Source organism: Equus caballus, chromosome 15 (genome assembly GCF_041296265.1).
Source record: "Equus caballus isolate H_3958 breed thoroughbred chromosome 15, TB-T2T, whole genome shotgun sequence".
NCBI classification, from domain to species: domain Eukaryota; kingdom Metazoa; phylum Chordata; class Mammalia; order Perissodactyla; family Equidae; genus Equus; species Equus caballus.
Genome location: NC_091698.1, coordinates 50,348,250 through 50,373,092, shown reverse-complemented (window position 1 = coordinate 50,373,092; position 24,843 = coordinate 50,348,250). Strand labels below are relative to the sequence as shown.

The 24,843-nt window shown below is 34.9% G+C and overlaps 1 protein-coding gene and 2 long non-coding RNA genes across 4 annotated transcripts in view; 1 reads left to right on the top strand and 2 right to left on the bottom strand.

Moving 5' to 3' along the window:
- Positions 1 to 2,672, bottom strand: part of LOC138917846 (uncharacterized) — a 93,249-nt gene extending 90,577 nt beyond the window's left edge. Inside the window, exon 1 of the long non-coding RNA XR_011426407.1 lies at positions 2,460 to 2,672. This is a non-coding gene — a long non-coding RNA (uncharacterized lncRNA). The remainder of the gene's footprint in view (positions 1 to 2,459) is intronic.
- ETAA1 (ETAA1 activator of ATR kinase) lies at positions 1,783 to 16,298 on the top strand. 2 transcript variants are annotated; one of them, XM_001492658.5, is made up of 6 exons: positions 1,783 to 2,216; positions 3,399 to 3,527; positions 4,506 to 4,582; positions 7,698 to 7,810; positions 8,070 to 10,126; positions 15,428 to 16,298. In XM_001492658.5, exons 1-6 carry the CDS (start codon positions 1,994 to 1,996, stop codon positions 15,544 to 15,546), a joined length of 2,718 nt encoding a protein of 905 aa, XP_001492708.2. In that variant the 5' UTR covers positions 1,783 to 1,993; the 3' UTR covers positions 15,547 to 16,298. The 2 variants fall into 2 exon arrangements, with proteins under 2 accessions (XP_001492708.2, XP_070092391.1); XM_070236290.1 differs by having other exon boundaries at positions 1,858 to 2,216; positions 3,403 to 3,527.
- The window catches only part of LOC138917845 (uncharacterized), a 32,818-nt gene continuing 12,885 nt past the window's right edge, over positions 4,911 to 24,843 (bottom strand). The window contains exon 3 of the long non-coding RNA XR_011426406.1: positions 4,911 to 5,568. This is a non-coding gene — a long non-coding RNA (uncharacterized lncRNA). The remainder of the gene's footprint in view (positions 5,569 to 24,843) is intronic.

Sequence of the window (24,843 nt, the reverse complement as noted above, 5' to 3'; positions counted from 1 at the left end):
CTGGGTCTCTCACAGGCTGCAATCAAGGAGTTTACCTGGGGCTGTGGTCTCATCTCTCATTTACTTCCTGGATACCCCTATTGTCAGTCTTTTTAATTTTAGCCATTCTGATGGGTGTAAGGAGTATCACATTGTGGTTTTCATTTTCATTTTCCTCATTACAAATGAGGTTGAGCCCATTTATACAAGTTTGTAGATTATTTAGATTTTCTTTTGGAGAGCCTGCTAAAGTATATGACCCACTTTTCTTTACTTTTTGTTGTTTTAAAGATTTTATTTTTCTCCCAAAGCCCCCCGGTACATAGAAGTGTATTTTCAGTTGTGAGTCCTTCCAGTTGTGGCATGTGGGATGCCACCTCAGCATGGCTTGACGAGTGGTGCCATGTCCATGCCCAGGATTCCAAGTGGCAAAACCCTGGGCCGCCGAAGCAGAGCGCTCGAACTTAACCACTCTGCCATGGGACCGGCCCCATGACCCATTTTTCTTATTGGTGGTCAATCATTTTCTTACTGATTTATATCAGTTCTTCATATATTTTATGTGTGGGCCCTTAATCTTGTATCTTGTAAATATTTTCTCCCAATCTATGACTTGCTTTCCATTCTCTTTAGTGTTGTCTTCAGAAGGACAGAAGTTCTCAAGGTATCAATTTAATGCAGTCAGATGTATAATTATTTCTTATAGTTGGTGATCTTTTTTCAATTTAAAATTAGTTATCTGTCATGAAGATAATTTCTATCATCTTTTAGAATGTTAATTATTTTATCTTCATCATTAAACATATAAACAATTTGCACTTAATTTGGGGATATGGTTTGAGGTATAAGTTGCCTTTCTTATAAGTTGTCTTTCCATGAGAGTATCAAATTGACCACGTAGTATTTATTATCAAAAAGTCCTTTTCCCACTGCTCAGGAGGGTCATCTTTGTCTTAAATCAAGTGTCCATTTATTTAAAAGTCTGATTTTGAGCTATTTTGTTTCTTTTATCTGTTTGCCTATTTTCACCATTGCCACACTATCTTAATTATCATAAATTTGAAAGTCTTGATACCTGATAGATATCCAATTCTACTATTCAAAAAGAGAGCTTCAAGAGTTTCTTGGATATTTTCAGCCCCTTGCATATCTATGTACATTTTAAAATAAACTTGTTATATTACACACACACCCCTACTGCAATTGTGAATGGATTTGCATTGAACCTATAGTGCAATTTGGGAAGAACAGACATTGTAACAAAATTGTCTTGCAACCCATGAACATGGTATAATCTTCCATTTATTTAGGTCTTCAATTTCTTTCAAACCTATTTCGTATTTCTCTCTGTAGAGGTGTTGCAATCTTTGGTGAAATTTATTCTTAGTTATTTGATATCTTGTATGCTATTATAAATCATTTCTTTAAAATGTCAATGTTACATTTGTTACCAATCTACTGAAACAATTGATCTTTGTTGACTTTGTATCAGTAACTGTTTAATAAATTTATGAATAACTTTTCCTATTTTTGGATTTTTCTATGCACATATCATTTATGAAAAAGTTTTATTTCTTCTTCCTAATCTGTACCTTACTTTCTCTTCTTAAAAACTACCAATACCCACAATAACCTGAATCGTAGTAGAGTGTAATTCTAATTGTAAATTCAGTTTAAAAAAATGCCAGTGGATTCAATTTTCTTTCCACCTCACATACTCTCACTCTCAGCTAGGGAGGCCAGACCACTAGCCCTGGCTGTCACTTTCAAAGCCGGAGAGTCTGAGCAGGGCCGAGCAGGCGCGGTGCGGGCTGCGTAAGCGCGCGCCGCCGGCACCCTGATCGCTCCGCCCCTCGTCCGGACAGCCAATCAGCGGCCGCCCTTAGGAGCGCCCCCACCGGCCAAAATGGCGGCGGCCGTTGGCGCGGGATCCTGCTTATAGTTCCACTGCCTTACCCATCTGCCTGTGGCAAAATGTGAAAGGAGAAGCGGCTGGTGGAGGGGGTCCTAGGCAATGAGTCGGCGAAGGAAACATGGAGACAGCCCTGGCCTGAAGAACCCGCCGCGGACGGCGGCGGCGGCCGAGGAATGCAGCTCAGTGGTCGAGCCACGGAAGAGACGGCTGAGGGCGGCCCGCGGCTCGGGGCTCGGCGGGGTCGGAGAGGGGCCGCCACGGGCCCGGCCGCAGCAGGAGCAGCCTCCGGCAGCCGCTGCGTGCAGTAAAAGTCACCCCGAGGGTGAGGCGGGTCTGCGCGGCCTCTGCGGGCCTCGGCGCTGCAGCCCCACGGCCCCGCGGGCAGGCTGGGCGGGGGTAGGGGGTGGAGTCTGAGTGCGCTCCTCTCTGGGCTTCTCCCCTCGTGATCCAAAAATAACCCGGCACCACTCCCCCCGAGGCGTTGGTCCCTGAGTCTGAGCGTCGCCCGGTTAGGTCTGACCGCCCACTTGCCGCCCCAGCCACAGGAGTGGGTCGTGTGGTTTACCTGTCTGGGGAGGGCGGCGCCTGGCTCGGCTGCGCCTCCGGGCCTCAGTGGCGGCCGGGCGAGGAGAACCTTGATAGCGCTGAGGCCTTCCGCTGACTAGTTCCCTGGGCACTTATTTCCCCTGACACCGTGTGCCCTGACTTGCTATAGAGAAGGGCCTGTAGGACGAGCTCCAGCTGTCTGCATCTGCAAATCCGTGGTGTTGTCTCACCTGATGAATAAATCGGAAGTTCCTAGGAGTAGGAACCCGAGTGCACCTGAATATTTCCTTCTGATCAACTTGGGGTGTTCTGTTTTAAAAGTTTTAGTAAATCCTGGTAGGAACAGAAACTCTTACAAAAGGTCTTTTCTAGAACATGTTCTTAAAATACAGCTTTTGTTACTTTACTTGTCTTTAGTTTACTCCCCTAAAGCAATTCCGGAATGAACAAAAATAAATCTTTGTAGAAATTTAAAAATGGTACTAGACAAAACTTCCTAAGAAATGGATGATCACTACTAAAGCCTTTTGAAGTAATTATTGTAAGTTGCTAGAGTGGGTAAAAGGGGGATAAACTAGATTTTTTACTCAAGTTTCTGTTGGGACCCTTTTGATTTTTGAAATCTATCGATAAATTATAGGTGGTTCCCAAAGCTGCCAAGTTCTAGTGGTAATGAATAGACTGGCTAGGTTATACCGTATTATACATTCATAGAGTTACTAGATTGTCGATTTTAATTTGCTAGTTACAGTGTCACATTTGTGAAGTATTACAAGGATTTTTATGTGAAGCAAACATTTCAATTGTGGTTAAAGTAATATAGCCATCTCTGGGAGAGAGTCTTATAATTGGACTATAAAAAGTAGTCTGGTGTAAGCTACTATTTGACTTGGGGGTATGATGAAGTAAGTAAAACTTTAAAATGCAACAATTGTTATTTTAATCTCATTTTATGTAGAAAGATATGAAACACCAAAGCGATTGCTCAGAATGGATTTATTGTCATCTACCTTCAGTTCTCCTAATGATCCAGATGGACAGAATGATATCTTTTGGGATCAAAATTCTCCAATGACAAAGCAGTTAGGTAATTTGTTATTAACATTTTTATCTGGTTAAATATTTCATAAATGATTATGATCTAGCTGTAGAACTACTGAGGTAACAACATCGGGAACTTTTTAAAAAAATTTTTATTGAGGTCGTCACAGTTTATAACATTGTGAAATTTCAGTTGTACAGTATTATTTGTCAGTCACCATATATATGTGCCCCTTCACCCTTTGTGCCCACCCTCCACCCTCCTTCCCCCTGGTAACCACTAAATAGTTCTCTTTGTGCATGTGTTAGTTTATCTTCCACATATGAGTGAAATCATACAGTGTTTGTCTTTCTCTGTCTGGCTTATTTCGCTTAACATAATACCCTCAAGGTCCATCCATGTTGTTGCAAATGGGACAATTTTGTCTTTTTATGGCTGAGTAGTATTCCATTGTATATTTACACCATATTGTCTTTGTGCAGTCATCAGTCATGGGCACTTGGGTTGCTTCCAAGTCTTAGCTATTGTGCATAATGCTGCAAGGAACACAGGGATGCATAAGTCTCTTTGAATTGTTGATTTCAAGTTCTTTGGATCGATAGCCAGTAGTGGGATAGCTGGATCTTATGGTAGTTCTATTTTTAGTTTTTTGAGGAATCTCCATACTGTTTTCCGCAGCGGCTGCACCAGTTTGCATTCCCACCAGCAGTGTATGAGGGTTCCCTTTTCTCCACAACCTCTCCAACATTTGTTATTTTTTGTCTTGGTTATACCAATCTAATGGGTCTAAATGTGGTATCTTAGTGTAGTTTTGATTTGCATTTCTCTGACGACATCAGGAACTTTAATACAGCAGATGTTTTTTGAGAACCTTGTGTGATTGTATTGCTGTGATAGGCATGTGATGTCAGAGTGCATACTGATCTAAGCTGTGCTAATGAAAATTTTCTAAGAAGTGACTGCTACTTTTAAAAATTGGTTTTTTTGTTTATGATTTTTATAGAAACGTCTTTATTTCTTTAGGTAAAGGAAGAAAAAAACAGATTTACACCACAGATAGTGATGAGATCTCACATATTGTTAGTCGTATTGCTCCTCAGGTAAATATCACTAGTTTTATAGTTTATTTTAAAACAGTGAAAAATGTGCCCCTAAATCCTTGTATGGTTTGTTTGTGTGAAAAATATTTTGTCTTTTACTATTCTCTTTTCCAAAGATAAAGCAGCAGATTACTTTTACCTTTTCTACTACTGAAATGCATCTTTCAAAGAAAGGAACATAATGTGTAATTGGTAATATATATTTTTCTAGGCATATGTCTTATTTTAATTTTTTTGGAGTGATGATTTTTGACTAGAGCTTTGTGTTTCTTTTCTCTTTCATGTTGTTTAACAGTATATGGCACCATTTTTCAAGTTACTAAAATAATAGTCAATAAAAATGTGAACTTTTCAGTTATTTGTGATTGGTATTTGTTTACTGTCTATAGCACACCTTTTCCCCATTGAAACTGCTCGTCTTAATACTTACTGACTGAGAAGATCATCAAGAAATGCTTATAAAGGTGGAAGGAACTTTGCATTTGGAGTTAGTTCTCAGTTGGCCTCATGTATTGGGTGACCCCAAACAAGTCACATAATCTCTTAGAACTTCAGTTTATTCAGTCATAAACTGGAGGTATTGCCTGTCTTGCCCTTTTGATTGGATTATTATGAGGATTCAGTTAGGATAAAAGTGCTTTGTAAAGTATAGAGCACTATAAATGTGAGGTTATTTTACAGTTAATTATGATAGTTAAATTATTTGCTGTAATAGAACCATCTTCGAAAGTTTATTTCACTTGTACTGCTTGAGTGAAATATAAATATAAATGTAAGTCAGCCTCTGTTCTGAACTTCTTTACTTTTCCTTCTCTTTTTCTTATTTAATAACATTTAAATCCAGAAAACATCCACTTTTTGCTCAGTATCTTCTCTGTAGGAGGTATGGTGTTTTTCCTTGACATGCGCTTGGATGGCGACTATGTGTTGACCATAAACAACGGCTGGCACTGGCCAAAATGTGGTTATGAGGAAGCACCGCCATCCTGGTAGAGGAGACAGGAAATAACATTTTTTTTAGTGGCTATAAAATATCTGAAATTACAATTAGCACAGTCAAAACAACTCTGTTGCTACTAGCTCTGCATTCCATCTTTGGCATGTCATAGAAACTCATTTTACAAATGGTTCATTAGTTAAATAGCGTTTATGCCATACTACTACTTACTTCATAAGTTAACAATAGATCTTCATTAATTGTGGGTTTCACATGAAAGAAGCATAATAAAATGTGTTTGGGCTGGCCAGCCTAAATAGTGATAAAAAGATAACAGTTGAGTAAATTATTGGACCCTTTACCTAAGTGGGCTAGAAATAAAAGCTCACATAAAGAAATGGCAACAGTATGCAAGTGGTAACTTGTGTATAAGAATAAATACAAGGAAATTAGTTGCTTTTAAATGTTACCCTTTTCAACTGAACACTTTTAAAGCATATAAATCTTTGGTAGTTTTGAGGTGCTTTTTAAAGCTTGTCGTGTTCTCAGAATGACATATTCATGTTTATTTTTAAGTGACTTATCCCCCTCAAATAGTTAAGTCACCTTAATATTTTCAGGGATCACATTCTTTATTAAATACACACTTTTGTTTTCACTGGACAGTCATTTCTTTCTTTAGGGATACCTTTCATACAGTATTTTTTGGGGAAGATGGTGTATATTTTCCCACCATTTTTAAACATCTCTATACAGTATGCTCTTTAGGATTAAATGAAGTAGTGTGTTTAGATACTTTGTACAGCACCTGGATTATAGTTGGGAATCAATAAATTATGAAATTATTAATGAAGAAATTTTTTTAAATATAACACTTATAAATAGTGTAAAAACATATATAGGACACACACATATATATATATATACACACATATATAAAAATTTATAAAGTTGTCATACTTTTATAAAATTTGAATGAATTTAAAATTACTTGTAAATGGACAAAAAGTCCATCATTAAATCTTTAAGAATGTTATTTTCCCTAAATTCAATATTGTTATTGAAATAAAAAGGAAAATATATATTGCGTCTGAAAGTGAAATTTTTGGTTGACTTGAGTATTTTGTGAAGCTAAAATCTACTAGATTCAACTGGACATCTCAGAAAACTGCTTGTTGATTGAGGATTTTAAAGTACCAAGTTGTAGGGAGCTTTTCACCTAAACCTTCTAGTAAATAAACATGAACTGACATCTTTATGCCCAGAATTTTGCTAGATGCTGAACTCTCATAAGAATAGTCCTTACCTTCAAGTAACCTGTAATCTAGTGAAAAGATTAGTTTTACCTCATGTGATAGTTATTTATGTTCATTGTAGTACTATAAAAATAGAGTAGAAAATGATAACCTATTTGACTTGTTGGTTTGGTTTGTAACTCATGCATGAGCTCATTCTCTAATTTTTTGTATGATCAAGTGACTGAAAAGCATAGCAAAAATATCCAGGACTGAAATGACTTTTTCCTCTCCTTTATACAATGGTTAAACTTCTCTTTTTGCTTTCACTACTTATTTTTGTTCTTATCCCTGCCTTATTCTTAGCATCAGTTCTGACCTTGCACTTATCCTCTAACTCAGGCCTGACCTTAATTCTCAGTGTTCTCAATTCAGGTCAACATGGATTGTCCAACTTTAGGTAATGATTATAATGGGCATAGGGAAAATTTGGAGAATCAGATAATACAGAAAGAATTCCATATGTATTTCTATTCTTAATTCGATGATTTCTGCTACACAGTTTATTTCTGATACTAATGTTTATTTTTATGAATATCTTATGACAGCTGAAATAAGTTGATCAGTTTTCTTTTGATAAAAACGTGCTTTTACTATTAAATGTATATTTGTTAATTAATTAAATTCTTATAACTTTTTGAAAATAAGAAATTCCCAATTTTAAATGTTTTCATTCCCTGAAGCTTAAATAAATCACTTCTTGCAATTTATTATTGCCATCTTTCAACTTCTCATTGTTTGGGAGTTTGTTTAGTAATTATCACTGTACCAGAATTTATTGCTTTAGGAAAATAATTCAACTTAATTGAAGTTTTCTTTTTCTTTTCTTCTTTTTTTTTTATCCTTTTGCTTTTAAACCTCTTTTTTTCCTCTTTTGCCAAAGGATGAAAAACCAGCAGCAAACTCCATGCTGGGCATGTGGATTGGTGAAACTGCCATTCCTTGCACTCCTAATGTTGCAAAAGGAAAATCAAGAGCAAAAATCAGCTGCACAAAGTAAGCTCAAACTTTTCAGCTTTTCTGACATTCAGTGAAGTAAATATTTTTAATAATATCCTATTTTGGTTTTGTGAATATATCAAAATGGTTATAAATTATTTTCCTTGGTTTTGACATGTAAAATTTTGGACAAAATAATTATAATGTAAGATAAAATTTTCAAGTTTAACGTATTAAAATATGTTAAATACCAATTGAATATTTATAATAACTCGGAACTTTTCTCAGTTATAATTTTAAAATATTTGTTTAATAGGTTAAAAACACAAAGTCGAGAGGAAGAACTTATGAAATTGGCTAAGCAATTTGATAAAAATATGGAAGAGCTAGATGTGATTCAAGAGCAAAACAAGAGAAATCATGATTTTATCCAGATGATTTCAGAAACAGAGACTTTAAATAATTATGAAGATAATGTACAGATGCAGTTATTCCATGATAGAGTTCTCGAGATCGATAATGCTATAATAAGGAAGCCAGTGAACGAAAACACCAAGATACCTGTGGTAAATGATCAAAATAGCAGTCAGAAGCCATTTGACCAAAATGCTGAAGCAGCCTTTAATGCCATTTTTGATGGTTCTACTCAGAAATGTAGCGGACAGATAAGCCAAGATCTGTCAGATACTTTTTTGAACATCAGTAATACCACCTTTGGAAAGAAGAGTGTTTTGAAAGAGGAGAAAATCATTACTAACGAAACTCGGGTCACTGAAAAACTGCCAAATAAAACCCCAGGATCGCTTTCTTGTCAAGTAGATAATCCTGGAATGACAAAATCATGTGCGACTTCCAGTACTAAGGAACCGGAAGCTTTTAATAAGCACCTTGATGCGTTTGCTACCAGTGATTTTGAGGATGATTGGGAAAACTTATTAAGTAATGAACTTTTTGTTATGCAAAATGGCGAAATGTCTGAACTTTTCCCTGCTTCTAAAACAACCCAAATTGTTGATCGAAGAGGAATTTGTACCTTTAACAATAAAAATGATAAAAGTAAGTCAAGAACTAATTCAAGTCTAGATGCCAGATTAAAAGATTCAAAAATTTTACAAGATCTTCCTTCAAAGACACATAACAGTGAATTAATAGATGCTGGAAAATATAGTTTTTTGCCAGATCCAAATGGTAAACCAAACAAATTACCATCCACTGGAAATAAAATGAAATTTGAGAAATCTTTCAATAAAATTGTTGTTCAAGACAAAATGCAAGATTGTGCAGCTGCATTTGATCTGACAAAAGTCAAGGAAGATATTCATACTAAATTTACTTCTAAAGTAAATGCTTCTGAAAAAAAGTCTACTTTGAACACAGGATATTCTAATGAACAAAAAAATCAGGCCATTTTTAATCAGTCTTTTAAAGCACCTGCTACTATAGATCCTTTTGGCTCTGCAGCTTTGGACAATGAAACCAGTGTTCATAACCCAAATCAGACTAATGCATCCAAGTTAGATTCTTTCTTTGATGATTGGAGTGATCCATCATTTGCCAATGAAATTGTTAAAGCATGTCACCAATTAGAGAATACCTGGGAAGCAGATGATGTAGATGATGATTTATTATACCAAGCGTGTGATGATGTTGAAAGACTAACTCAGCAACAAGACGTTAGAAGAGACAGCAAGACATCAGAAAGTATACTTGAGATCAATAATAGTTCCACACACGGAGCCAAAAACATGTTTACTACATCTAAACAAAGGAGCCAGTTGATGCAACGGAAGCATTTGAATCTGAATAGCATTTCAGTGCATATGTCTTCATCGACAAATAATTCACAAATAAATAAATCAATGAAAATGGAGAAAAGGGAAATTTGTGGAAATTCTCCAGGTTTTCTGGGTGCTACGACAAATTTGACTATATACCCTAAGAACTTGAATTGTCAGGCCAATAATCTCCATGTCTCTTGGAATAACACAGATGTTCCAATACAAGTGAATGGTTCCAAATCAATTCTTACAGGAGGTTCAAGTTTCAATGTGAGTTCAGATCATATGACTACAGAAGCTGCTACTTGTAAGAAGAAATTGAGTTCTAAGCATCTATCCCATAGGACCATAACAGCTGAAGCACAGAGTGACCTTAACAGGACAGTTAGATTTTCTAAGTATACGTTTACAAAGATGGAAAATTCTCAGATTTGTTCCCAGTTTAATGAAAATTGTGTAACAGGAAGTATTTCTGATACCAAAATTAAACAGGATTTGGAGAAAAATAACACTCCTGGCATCCCATTATGTGGGAAGGCTGTTCAACCGCAATCTTTGGTGAAACTTTCTGAATCTTTGAGACAACCTTCAAAAGGTTTGTATGTAATAATTTTCATTGAAAAGTATTATGTTGGAAAATAGCCGAACTAGTTATTTGTTGTATTGAATTTGTTTAACATATAAGGTAAATACTATTCTATGATGTTTAACTAGAATGCTTAAAGTGGTTCTTACAAATAATTATGCTGGAATATACAAAGAGTGGGTGATTTATGTTTTCACAAGACCACATTGAATTCTTTCCCAATGTTTAATGCAATGACTAGCATATAGTAGGCACTCAATATTATTTGTTGAATGTTTTCTGTTATTTCCTGGAAAATCATACTTTTAGATATATGTATTGCACTGTGAGATTGTGTATATTTACTAAATATCTCATTGTTTTAAAACTTGAATAATCGTAATCCTGTGTTTAGTGGAACATTGAGGTGAACAGTATTTGAAAATTTAGAGCATTCTAATTAGACACTTTTGCTAATATAGTATCTGCTATAAAAGTTGTGATGGTTAGAATTTTAATTTACTGGGTACAGCCTGTCGTCTTTGATTCTTCTAATTCCTCCTTTCCCCGCTTCTCCTTTCTATCAACAAGTTCAGTTGCTTCTACCTCAAAACCATTTTTCTCACTCTGCTGCTCTCATTCTTATCCAAGCCAATATTTTGACTAGACTACCACAGTTTTTTTACCTGCCTCCTTTCAATTCTAGTCTCCAAATAGCAGAAGAATCTTTTAAAAACAAATAGGTGAACATGGCATTTCAGTGCTTAAGCATAACTTTCAATGGATGCCCATAATATTTCAAATAAGATCCTTACTTTACGCTATGATCTACAAGGCCCTGGAATATCTCTCCTTAACCTGCCTGTCCTCTTTTTTCCCTTACCTACTAAGCTTCAGGGATACCAGCTGTGTTTCAATTCCTCAAACAGAATAGATTCTTTCCTGGTTCAGAAGCTTGGACTAGGCTATTCCCAACTATGATTGCTCCTTCCCAACATTTGACCCCCACTCCAACCCTTTGGTTGGTATCTGTTTATCCTTAGGTCTCAGTTTAAGTAGTACCCTCTCATAGAGTTCTTCCTTGAACAATCTGTAAGTAGGTCTTTTCCATGTTATTTCCATTATCTCTCTTATTTCCTTCATTTCCTTTATTACAATTTTCAATTAAATATTGATTATTGTCTGTCTTTTTAGTGAATACCTAGGCCTGCCAGGGCATCTGCCACCTACTAGATGTTTAATAAATATTTGAGTGGCCAGCCTGGTAGCATGGTGGTTAAGTTTGCATGCTCTTCTTCAGTGGCCTGGGGTTTGTGGGTTTGCATCCCAGATGCAGACCTACACACCACTCGCCATTCTGTGACGGCATCCCACATACAAATTGGAGAAGATTGGTACAGATGTTAGCTCAGGGACAATCTTCCTCAAGCAAAAAAAAGAGGAAGATTGGCAACAGATGTTAGCTCAGGGCCAATCTTTTCTCACCAAAAAGTAAATAAATAAATAAATATTTGAATAAACATTGTACGATATAATGTGAAAAGTCTGTTATTCCCTGGTACTGTAATATTTTTTAAAAGGGAATATGTCTGGCATAACTACTTGTGCTTCTTAGGCATAGTGTTTTCTCGCAGCCTCATCCCTTGCAGATGCTGTTGCCTTCACCAGAAACATAGTGCCCCCATATGCACACACCAGATCTGCCTGGCCATTTTCCATTTGTCTTTAAAACACACTGTATTTCTAACCACCCCGAATGATGTAGAGTCACTTTCTCTGGGTTTCTCCAATACCTAGTGCTAACTTCTGTTACAGCACTTACTATTCTAGCTTGTAATTATGGATTTTCTTAACCAGTTTCCCTCACTTGGAGCTAACATTAGGATTCTTATCTGTTATGTAGATCAATGCTAATATGGTGAGGGAGTTTTTAGTTTCTTTTAACATTAGATTATTGTTTAATGTTTAGATTCTAGATGATGCTTTATTGGCATTACTGCTAGAACTTTCCTATTTAAATGACCCCTCCCACCTTTTTGGTAGCTTATAACAGGACTATGCTGGTTGTTTAAAAAGAAATAAAGAAAACAATATAGATTAATTTGAAGTAAAAAGTTAAGTCCTCTGTTTCTCCTTTCTCACAACCATTCCTCGGGGGAAGCCACTGTTAACAGTTTGGAATACATCATGTAGAATTTTCTGTGCGTATACAAATGTGTGTGTGTATACCTGTAGATTTATTTAAATAGATAGAATTATATACTATATACCCACTATTTGGCAAATTGGTTTTACCTTCACTTAATATATTATAGTTCTTTTTTCCTGTTAGTACATATAGTTTTGCTTCAGTCCTTTTAATGACTACAAATTATGTTATTATAGGTATGCGCCATAATTTATTTAACTTTCTCTATTGATGGAAGTTTAGTTTGGTTGCAGTTTTTTGTGTTACAAACAATCCTCCAGTGAATATCCTTCTATGTAAATTTCTGCATGCTCATGCACTTGTATCTATTAATTACTGAAAAATTGGTATAAGAGAATGTTTTGAATTTTGATGGATATTGCCAAATCTTCCCAAAAAGGTATATCGGTTTATATTCTTGTCAACACTGACAATGAGTATTTCTCTACATTACAGCCCAAATTAGATTTTTGAAACTTTAAATATTGTTGTCCATCTCTAATAATTTTAAATATTTAAATTTATATATTTAAATACGTCTAATTAATTGAACTATACTTCCAACGTGAATTTATTTACATATAGTTACAACTCCATTAAACCCTCTGGAATATTTGAGTTTCCCCAAAACTCCTGTCTGCTCTCCTGTCTGCATTTTTTCTGGATGGATGATCTGCCTTTCAACTAACTTTATCAATTTTTCCCTTAAGTTAATTGACAGTACCTAATTTTCTAATTAATATTAACCTTGTTGATATTTTCTATTGTTTCCACTTCCTTTTGCATTGGTATGTAGCAATCAAGCTGCTCTCCAGGGAATGTCTTTGAAACAAAACCCATTTAACTACCTCATTGCTTTGATGTAGGGTTTGGCAAACCATGGCCTGTCCAAATCCAGCCTATTGCCTGTTTTTTGTACAGCCAGCACACTAAGATGGTTTTTACATTTTAAATGGCTGAAAAAATCAAAAGAATATTTCATGACTTTTGAAAATTATATGGAATTCAAATTTTATTGTCCATAAACAACATTCTATTTTAACACATGTGTTTGTTTATGTATCATCTGGGGCTGTTTTTATGCTAGAGTGACAGAGTTGAGCAGTTACAATGAGAGAGCATATGACCCTCAAAGGTTAACGTATTTACTTTCTGACCCTTTACAGGGAAAAAAAACTGCTGACCCCTGCTTTAGGGTAAAGATTAAGAAGAGCAACTCTTGCTTTGTACCTTGCAATAGTTTGAGACTTTGCCATGTATTTTTATTGCGGATTGAGTTAAAGAAAGGCTGATGGGAGAAATGGATGACTCTTAAGTCAAACTTTCATGGTGTGACTTTATTATATCATTGGAAGTTATTTTCCAGAATATCAGCAAGCCAATTGTAAGGCCAATTTTAGGGAGCTGTGTTCTTTTCTGCCATCATGGATTATTAACCTGTTTTTCTTCCAAACTTATGGTCAATTGAATATAAACTGTGTTTGTGTGTATTCTGAGTTTGTGTTTCTCAGCTTTGAGACTAAAATATTAGATAGTCAAGCTAATTATGAAATATCTTGTATCTTTCTGTAAGAAAAAATAGCTACAGTCTGTGAGATAATTAATTTAGGAAATAAAAGGCATCAGAATCATCTGGGGAATTTATTCAAATTATAGCTCTCTTGCCTTCAACACCCACTCTCATTTCTGATTATACCAAGTAAGGAAGGGGAGACAGACTGATGATATATTTTGGGCAAATATCTCCCTTAGTTAGCAAGAGAAATGTCTTATAACAAATAAATTCTGAACATTTGTCTGGATGTCACTGTAAATAATATTGCTCTGCTGACAGTACTGTGGGTTCTTATTCACTTCTCTGAAAGGCAGAATTTACAAGATAAACAGTTTTACCAACACAAGGTCACGTAAATATATATTGCGGTGATGATCTTAATTTTTAAAACAACATTGAAGTGAAGAAATAGGTTTGCTAATTTCGAACTTTGATTCTTATTAGCATTATATGGATAATCTAATAATTTTAGCTCAAAGTGACTTAACTGAAATTCATTTTATTAGAATTTGGTATTTTGGCAGAGGTAGAATTGCAGGCTTTATTAAAACTGCACTTTCTTATTTTCATTTATTTAATTTACAAAACGTTTATTTTACAGTATGTTTATCTCAGATACACACTAACATGTGCTATGTAAGAATATATCGGGGGCTGGCCTGGTGGCGCAGTGGTTAAGTGTGCACATTCCACTTTGGTGGCCCGGGGTTTGCTGGTTCGGATCCCGGGTGCGGACATGGCACTGTGTGGCAAGCCATGCTGTGGTAGGCATCCTACATATAAAGTAGAGGAAGATGGGCACAGATGTTAGCTCAGGGCCAGCCTTCCTCAGCAAAAAGAGAAGGATTGGCAGCAGTTAGCTCAGGGCTAATCTTCCTTGGGAAAAAAAAATGTCAGAATGCTTTGCATTTTTATGTATTAAAAAGATATTCAAATTGATTTTATTCAAATATTCTGCTATTTGAAATAATCTTCTAATGTTTAAGTAAAATGTGTTCTCAAAATAAAAATATAATATCTAACAGTAAGTTACACATTTGTTGACATGATAGATTTCACTCTATCACTCTAGTTTAATTTTTCCTAAGTGGCTGAAATGAAAATCTTGGAGCTTTATAGAGGAAAAAAGTAGGTGTGATTTTAATATAGCTTATCTTATAGTAAAAATACTATATTGATATCTAATTTAATTAGTTATATTTTGACTCCTTTTGTATTAAAGTTTATACAACATTTAAAATCCCAGTTTGTTTTTAAAATGTATTCATTTGTCACTTGTATAAATTAGATGTCATTGTTCACAAGAATTATTTGCTGGGTAGTCAAAATGTACAGTTTTTAATACAATGAATTTTATCACACTGTGAAAAAGAGTGCATCAAATGGAGACAAAGTGGTCAGTGCTTGATTTCTTTCTGGGTTAGAGCGTTATATCTGTACTTGGAATCTTACATGCAGTAATTTAGTGTGATTTAATGGCCAAACCAATGTGGCAAATCTGGGCAATAAACAAGTAAAAATGAAGACTCATATTCAGAATGATTTCATAGTCTATAAAACTAATATTTATATTTTGTTTAATTTTTAGAGGAAGAAGAGAAAAATAGAAGGTATTCTCCTGAAGAAATTAAGAGAAAAAGGCAAGAAGCACTGGTTCGAAGAATGGCCAGATCACAGGCATCATCTGTAAAGGCAGCTCCCACTTAACTTGATTTCTTTAATGAAATATTAGTTGGAGGACTTAACAAAGACAGTTGATAACTATCTATGATAGAAAATATTTTTTCTTAGTTTCTCTATGAGAAATTTAATGCTGAGTTATAAAGCATGGACTTCTACTTTATTTGATAAATCAGTGTTTGCAGTAGTCAGTGAAACCTTTCCTTGGAGATGTGTGTGAAAGTAATTGCGTATGTTTTGGAAATTCTGCAAAGTTAGCAATTATGTGGTAAAATTATACACAGGAAAATAGTTACATTTTTAAATACTGTGACAGAGGATCATCAAAAAATAGGTAATCTATGTAACTTTTATTGTAATAAATCTTTTCCTATTACAAAGCTTCGACTTAGTAAGTTAATAGAGACTTTTTGTAATAGTTTTACTTTCAGTAGCAGTTCCTTGAAGTTTTTATACATTTCTAAATTTTAATTAATACTTCCATATTCTTAGGAACATGGTTGGTAGGAAATAAAGTACTTCAATTTATTTGTAAGGAAATTACTATTTTCAATTCCTAGTCTGAAATATATTTGAATTTTAATTTTATAAAACGTGATACATTTTGGAAAGTTTCCACCATTTTTAGGGAAAATGCTGATTTAAGAAGTTTGGTTTAGAAAAAAGAAAGTGGATTGGCTATATAAGTAATGTAACATCATCAACACTTAGAACTGTGCGAAACTTCAGATATCATCTGGTTCAGCTTCTTTCTTGTATAGGTGAGAAATGAATACTGTTATTCTGAAAGTCACAAGGCAAGTTAAAGCTGTGCTAGGATTAGAATTTTTTTCATTCTAATGGATACTTTGACAGTTGTATCATTTGCCTCAGGGTATTAATTAGCACATAAAATAACTTGTTTGTGGGAGTATTAATTATTTTATAGTATAAAACAAAAAATGTAACTAAAATTACCTTAAGGACTGTTTAATAATAATGCTCATTGTTTCTTGTATTAAAGAATTAATCATTCCAGGATATAAAAATGAGAATCTTCTATTTTCAGTTTTCCTATAACTATGTAATTTTACCTTGATTAATTTCCTGATTTTAGTAATTTGTTCATCCTATTGCTCCTTTTTCTTTTTGCCTGTTTGGAATTTGCTAAGCCAGAAGTAAAAATCTTAGAGAGCATAAGGGCAGTAAGGATGCTTTATTCATCCCAAATGGCTTTAAGAGACCTGACAAAAGTTATAGATGTGAAATACCTATTAGGGTGTTCACCACTATTCAGGTATCTTAGAGCTATGATAATATCAAAATAATTAATGCATTTTAAGGTATTGCCATATAGAGATATATCATTTTGAATACTGCATTTTCATATATACAGTGAAATAACACATTCCAGGCAACCTTTATTATTTGTCTAAGAATAGATAATAAAGAACCTAAATAAATACAGGTAAGTTTTATATGTAAGACAATGAAGAACTGAGAATCTTTATCTTTTTCTAAAGTGAGTTCACTGTGTTCTTACTATGCTTTGGGTATGTCTACCTTTGCTTAAGCTCTTCCCTACCTGCCACTTGCTTCTTCCAGAGTTCCTTTAGCCTGTTCTGTCCATTCATTAAGACTCAGCCTAATACGTCTCAGCTTCTCTGAAACTCATACCTGACCATCCTCACTGGAATTGACTTCTTCTCTCTGATCATGGTGGTACTTATTTCTTGCATCTTTCATGGGGCAATTCATTATTCAGTTCTAGTAATATTTCTAAAACTTCTCATTTTGCCATATTCTCATATAGCCTATACTGCTGTTTATTTAATAGTTGTCTTAAAGTGACCTCTTTCTCTTTAAAAGGATACTTTATAGTACTTGTGAATGTTGGGTGGACTATTGGCCCAGCACATCTGAACCTGAACATAATTGAGTTTCTAGGATTACTCCTGCTGTTCACACTCTGCTTTCCTATCCTGATTCTTCTTCCCTTTCCTGTTGTTGGAAACAGCAGGCATTGAGTGGACCATGAATGAGCATGCAGAGGTGTAGATAGTTTCTCTGTCTAGATAGTGTCTCTTTCCAGTCTCTCTGGAATCTGTTTCCACACAGGGAAGGAGTAATTGGTAGCCCTGGCAGTTCTATTCCAGCTCAAGCTCTGCTGCTGTTTATGTATCTCAGGCTGGCTGCAGAAAAACTGATGCTAATAATGCCATTATTACAGGAAAATCTACTGCAGAGTAGAGCCTGTCTATCATTATTCTTTCTTGCTGCAGATGTGCAACCCCAATCTCAGGAAAACTTGGGTTGTATGTTACAGATACAGTCAGTGGTGGGCAGGCATGTACCACACTTTGAGAAACACTGCTTATATCATTATACTCTATTATCACAAATGTTTAAGTTCCTGAGAACAGAGGTACATTACTTATCTCTGTCTACCTGATACTGATATTCAGTGGTTACTTATTAAATGTTGAATGAATTTAGACAAATTCTAATGGCAGAGATTCTTCCTTGCCCTACTTGAAGCAATTTGACTCTCATTCGCTGAGCTTCAGGATTGGAAGATGTTTCCAAGAACAGTTTAAATTTAACCTAATACTGATTAATCTAAGTGATAATTTATCTAAAGTCTGACCATGGTTTTCAATTCTTGCTGGGATGTGGTGAACAAAATCACTTGTGGGACTCAAAAACAAAACAACATACTTGGGTCCTTGTGCTTCCCTTAGACTTCATAAATGAGTACATCTAGTGGTACAGGGTTCAAAAAAATTGTAATTGCTAAACTTATTTAACGGTTGCTAAATGTTTTATTTACCATGCATGGTTTTAAGAAATTTACCTTATCTCATTTATTTCTCAAAATAATCCCATAAGTAATGATTTTATCACCATTTTAAAAATAGGGAAACTGGAGTATGTGTATTAAGTGACTTTCTCAAGGTCACACAGTTATAAAGAAGTTGGAGCTGGACTTTGAACCCAAACAATCTAATTCCAAATATTGTGATCTTAACCATTAAGTATATTGCCATTCATGGAAACTATTCCTAAAAACTAGTGGTCTATGTAAATTATCAGTATGTACAAAAAAGAATTGTAGCATTTCAGGCATGTGTACCAAAAAACTCACTAGAATCCTATAGCTTAATTTTATAGCTCAGGAGAATTTTTTTCCAATCCCAATTGCTGTTATAGGTGACTCCTGTACTTTATGTGTATGTGAGTGGGTGGGTGGTTATTGATCATATGAATCCACATAGAGGTCATCTTTTTTTTTCATTGAACTATTAAACCAAAAAATAGAGAAATACATAAAAGGTATAGCTATTTAAAATGTCGTTTTACTTCACTATTTTAGTAACTTCTGGGTGTTCTGGTCTTAAACCTGTTGGGGAGAACTTAATTGCCTAGTTCAAGATGTAATGGCTTACCTCAAGCTGCTAGTAAAACTCTAATCCAGGTAATAAAATTAAGGTTTCTGGTTAGTTGCACACTATATAGAATAGTGGTATTCTGCATTAAATTTGTTACAATATGTTGTTATGGTTAAAGTATGTGAAGAAAGTCCAATCTCACACAGATATGTAGTTGAGAAATGGAGTATTGTATTGGTCTTTTCAGATAATTGTAGATATTCTTCTTTGATAATACACAAAAACTCAAGATGTGGTAGTTTCTTAAAAGTTAGCTGAAACTTCCGTTTCTAGCCAAGATGGAATAGCAAAGACTGAATGTACCCTTCCTGCTGAAACAACCAAATGAAAAACAGACAAACTACATGGAAAAGTGAATTTCAAGACACTGGACCTCAGACAATGAGGAAAGTGATCCTTGAGAATTAGGAAACAAACAGACGGAGCCCTAAAATTTTCCCAGCTTACTGCCTTGAAGGAGCTTGCAGGCTGCAATGCAAGGAAGGGGAACTAAGTAAGAATCCAGTAGACTCCTTGAGTTGAGGAAATAGAGCTGAGAGTCTGAGGAGCCCAAGATAGCTAGAGTTCATAGGACAGAGTACCAGTGAGTGATTGAAAAGGATCAAACCATTCCCAAGTAACATAACTGCATCCCAGAACAAAGTTCAAGCATGCTTATAGGAAAACAAAAATGCCCAGTACCTATGAGGTAAAGTTCACAATGGCTGTCATCTCATTAAAGATCAGTAGGCATGCAAAGAAGCAAGAAAACAGCCCAAAATAGGAATAGTCAGTTGGAACCAACCTAGACCTGGCACATGTTAGAATTAGCAGATGAGTATACTAAAACAGTTATAAGTATTGTATGTGTTCAAAAAGTTAAGTGGAAACGTAAAGCATATTAAAAAGACCGAAATCAAACTTAGGGAGATGAAAACTAAAATGTCTGAGGTGAAAAATACACTAGATGGGATTAATGGCAAATTAGACATTGCAGAAGAAAAGATTAGTCATTAGTGGACTTGACATAATAACAGGAATTATCCAAAATGAAATGAAGAAAAAAATTGAAAAAAATTAAAAGAACGTCAATGAGTAGTGCAACAACATCTATGCCATAGTATCTGCTTAATTAGAGTCCCTGAAGGAGGCAAGGGTGGAGACTATTAAAAAATTTGAATAAATAAAACTTTATTTTAAAAAATTTTTAAATTTGACCTAAAAGTTTCCAAACTTTGTGAAAATTATTAACCCACAGATGTGGGAAGTTCGGTGAACCTCAGCACAAGAAATAACGAAGAAAACTACGAGCCACATCACAGTGATAAAATTATAAATGCAGCTAAAGGGAAAAGATAAGAACAGAGGAACAAAGATGAATATAACGTCGGAAGTCTCATCAGAAACTATCTGAGAAGACAATGGAGAAACATCTTTAAAGTACTGAAAGGAAAAGAACACTACCTAGAATTCAATACCCAGCAAAAGCGTCTTTCAAAAGCAAAGATGAGATAAAGTGGTTTTCAGACATACAAGACCTGAAAGAATTCATCACTGGTGCTACAAGAAATATTAAAGGAAGTCTTTCAGGTAGATAGAAAATGGTAGTAGATGAAAATGTAGATTTACATGAAGGAATGATGAACACTGGAAATGATAAACGCATGTGTTAATGTATAAGGTTTTTTAAAAAATTATTTACATCTCTAAAAGATAATTGACTCCTTAAAAATAACAATATTGTGGGGTTTATAACATGCAAAATTTAAAAACATAATAGCATAAAGGCCAGGAGGAAAAAGAAGAGTAGACAGTCCTAGTTTTTCAGATTTTTGACATGCATGGGGTTCAATTATGTAAAACTAGTCCCCTAACAATACAGTTCACGTTTTTGTTAACACAGTATATTAACTGAATACTTGCATAAAGTACAAACTTTACAGCTAGCTCAGTCCACAAATGACTACTTAAATAACAGATGTGGATCATGATGCATGACCACTCATGTCACTTGAAGTCTGTCAGTTTATTGGTCACTGTACATTTGCAAGTCAGTTCATATACAAATGGCAAAGCTTGTAGTTACCTCCTTGTGCCTAGTGATAAGTCCATATGACATTTTTATGGATAATTGAAAGAAGAATTTAACCCACAAAGATGAAAGTGCAGCAAATAGAAAAATAATATCAGAAGTGAAATTCAAATCAAATGTTAATTGAATTATAGAATAAATATCTGTCCTTGTGAATGTTGGCAGTACCACCTTTCAGGAGTTCCTGGATAATGCAGTCAGAGGCACAGAATGAAGGCAAACTTGTGAACATAAATGAGGGAGGTCGTTGTGATTAAAAGAATGAAGGGATCAGCCTGGTGGAGTAATGGTTAAGTTCACACACTCTGCTTCAGTGGCCTGGGGTTCTTGGATGCAGATCCCAGGCACAGACCTACACACTGCTCATCAAGCCATGCTGTGGCAGCATTCCATATGCAAAGTAGAGGAGAATTGGCATGGATGTTAGCTCAGGGGTCATCTTCCTCAAGCAAAGAGAGGAAGATTGGCAATAGATGTTAGCTCTGGGCCAATCTTCCTCACAAAAAAAAAATCACGAAAACTATGGAAGATGGAAAAAGTAAATAGAGAACAAAGAACATATGGAATAATGCATGCAACAATAATAGCATATAATAAAACGAAATCTAACCATATTAATAATTATGTGAGGTGTAAATGGTCTAAGCAATTGAATTAAAGGGCAGAGATGGTCAGATTGGATGAAAAAAAAGACCCAACTATATGCTGCCTAGATAAACACTTTAAAGACACAAATAAGTTAAAAGTAAAAATGATGGCAAAGTTTTATCATGCTAACACTAAAAAAGAAATCTTACTAGATATATTAATATCAAAGTAAATTTTATAGCAAAGAATATCAGAGAGGAAGATCATGTCATAATAAAGTGGTCAGTCATGAGGACATAACTATCTCAATGTTTGTGCACCTAGCAACAGCTGCAAAACACATGGAATAGAAACTGATAGGACTGTAAGGAGAAAGGGACAAACTCACAATTTTTGTCCAAGATTTGAATACCCACTTCCAATAATTGATAGAACAAATAGAAAATCAGCAAAGATAGAAGAGACTTGAGTAAAACTGTCAACTAGCTTGACCTGATTAACATTGATAGAACACTCCATGCCCAAGAACAGCATAATACACAGTTTTCTCTTGAACACATGCAACAGGGAGCAGGATAGACCATACACTGTCCCATGAAATGTCTCAGTTTAAAAGTATTCAAGTCATTCAAAGTAGGTTCTCTGGTATCAGTAGAATTAAATTAGAAATCAATAACAAAAGGATCCCTAGAAAATCTTCAAATATTTGGAAACAATGTGACTCTAAATCACCCAATGACCAAAAAAAAAAACGGGGATGGATTAAAACATTTTGAAATGAATGAAAATGAAAACACAACAATGAAATGCTACTAAAGAGTACTTAGAGGGAAATTTACAGTACTAAAAATCTATATTAAAATATAAGAAAGGTGTCAAATCAGTGACCTCAGCCTCCAGCTTAGGAAATTAGAAAAGAAGAAAAGCAAATGAAAGTCAAAATAAGAAGAATAAAAGACATAATAAAGACCAAAGCAGGCTGAATGAAATAGAAAATAGAAAACCAGAAAAAAATCAGAAGTCAGATCTTTGAAAAGACCAATAAAATTGATAGATTTCTAGTAAAATTAATCAAAAAAAGAGAGGACACAAATTAACAATATCAAGAATGAGAAGTGATATAACTACAGATTCTACAGATATTAAAAGGATGATAAGGGAATATTATAAGCAACTGTATGCCAACAAATTCAACAACATAAGTGAAATGGACAAATTCCTTAAAAGTCACAAATTACCAAAGCTCATTTAAGAAGAAATACATAGGGGCCAGCCCTGTGACCAAGTGGTTAAGTTTGCGTGCTCTGTGCTGGTTCGCATCCTGGTTGCGGACATGGCACCATTCATCAGGCCATGTTGAGACGGTGTCCCACATTCCACAACTAGAAGGACCCACAACTAAAATATACAACTATGTACTGGGGGGATTCAGGGAGAAAAAGTGGGGGGAAAAAAAAAGATTGGCAACAGTTGTTAGCTCAGGTGCCAATCTTTAAAAAGAAAGAAGAAGAAATACATAACCACTATAGTCACATGTTTCTTAAATTGATATGTAGTTTTTGTAGTTTAAAACTACTACAAAGAAAACTCCAGGCCACATGGCTTCACTGGTGTATTTTACAACACATTTAGGGCAGAAATAATACCAATACTACACTAACTGTTCCAGAGAATTGAAAAGGGTGAACTGTTTCTCAATTCATTCTAAGAGGTGAGCATTATCCAGATACTAAAACCTGAAAAAGACATTAAAAGAAGACTAAAAACCAATATCCCTCATGAACATAATTGCAAAAATCCTAAACAAAATTTTAGCAAAGCAAATCCAACATTAAGTAAAAAGAATGATGCATTGTGACCAAATGGCATTTATCCCAAGAATGCAGGCTTGGCTTAACATTTGAAAGTCAATGAAATTGACTGTATTAGCAATTATAAAAGAAATATCATGATTAATAGATTAGAAGGGAACTTCCTCAACCTAATAAAGGGCATCTACAAAAAAGGTACAGGTAACATGGTAATGGTGAAAATCTGAACGTTTCCCCCTTTGATTGGGAACAGAGATTTCTTCCCTCACTTTGTCTATTCAGTATTGTACTGGAGGTTCAGTAAGGCAAGAAAAAGAAATGAAAATCATCTAGATTGAAAAGAAGTATAACTATCTTTATTTACAGACATGATCATCTATTGAGAAAGTTAATGTAATCTACAAAAAGCTACTAGACGTAATGTTTACCAAAGTTGCAGGATACAACACTGATATACAAAAGTAAATTACATTTCTGTATACTAGCCACAAATAAAATTGAAATTAAAAAATACTTTTTACAGGGGCCGGCCCTGTGGCCAAGTGGTTAAGTTCGCGCGCCACTGCAGGCAGCCCAGTGTTTCGTCGGTTTGAATCCTGGGCATGGACATGGCACTGTTCGTCAAGCCACGCTGAGGTGGCATCCCACATGCCACAACTAGAAGGACCCACAACTAAAAATATGCAACTATGTACCGGGGTGCTTTGGGGAGAAAAAGGAAAAAGATTTAAAAAAAATACTATTTACAAATACTTTAAAAAATCTGAACTACTTGGGGATAAATCTAACAAAAGATGTGGAAGACCTGTACAATGAAATCTATAAACCATTGCTGAAAGAAATTAAAGTAGACCTAACTAAATAAAAATATACCATGCTTATGGTTCAGGAAACAATATTGCTAAGATATCAATTATCCCCAAATTATAGATTTGACATAATCCCAATCATAATATCAGCAGCCAATTTTTTGTAGAAACTGACAGACTAATTTTAAAATTCCCATGGAAACGCAAAGGATCTAGAATTGCCAAAAGTGACTTTGAAAGAGAATAAAATTGAAACACTAACATTACCTGATTTCAAGACTTGTAAATAAAGCTACAGAAATCAAGACAGTGTGGTAATGGCGTAAAGATAGACAAATAGATTAATGAAGGGGAATAGACAGTTTATAAATAGACTCATATACATGGACAATTGAATTTTAACAAAGGTACAGAGGCAACTCAGTAGAGAAAGAATAATATTTTCAATAAATTGTGCTGTAACAATTGAATACCATATGTAAAAAAAAAACCCAAAACTTCATGCTATACAAAAATTCAATCAAAATGTATCATTGGCCTAAATATGAAACTTGAAACTATAAACCTTCTATAAGAAAACATAGAGGAAACTGTGTGACTTTGGGTTAGCCAAAGCT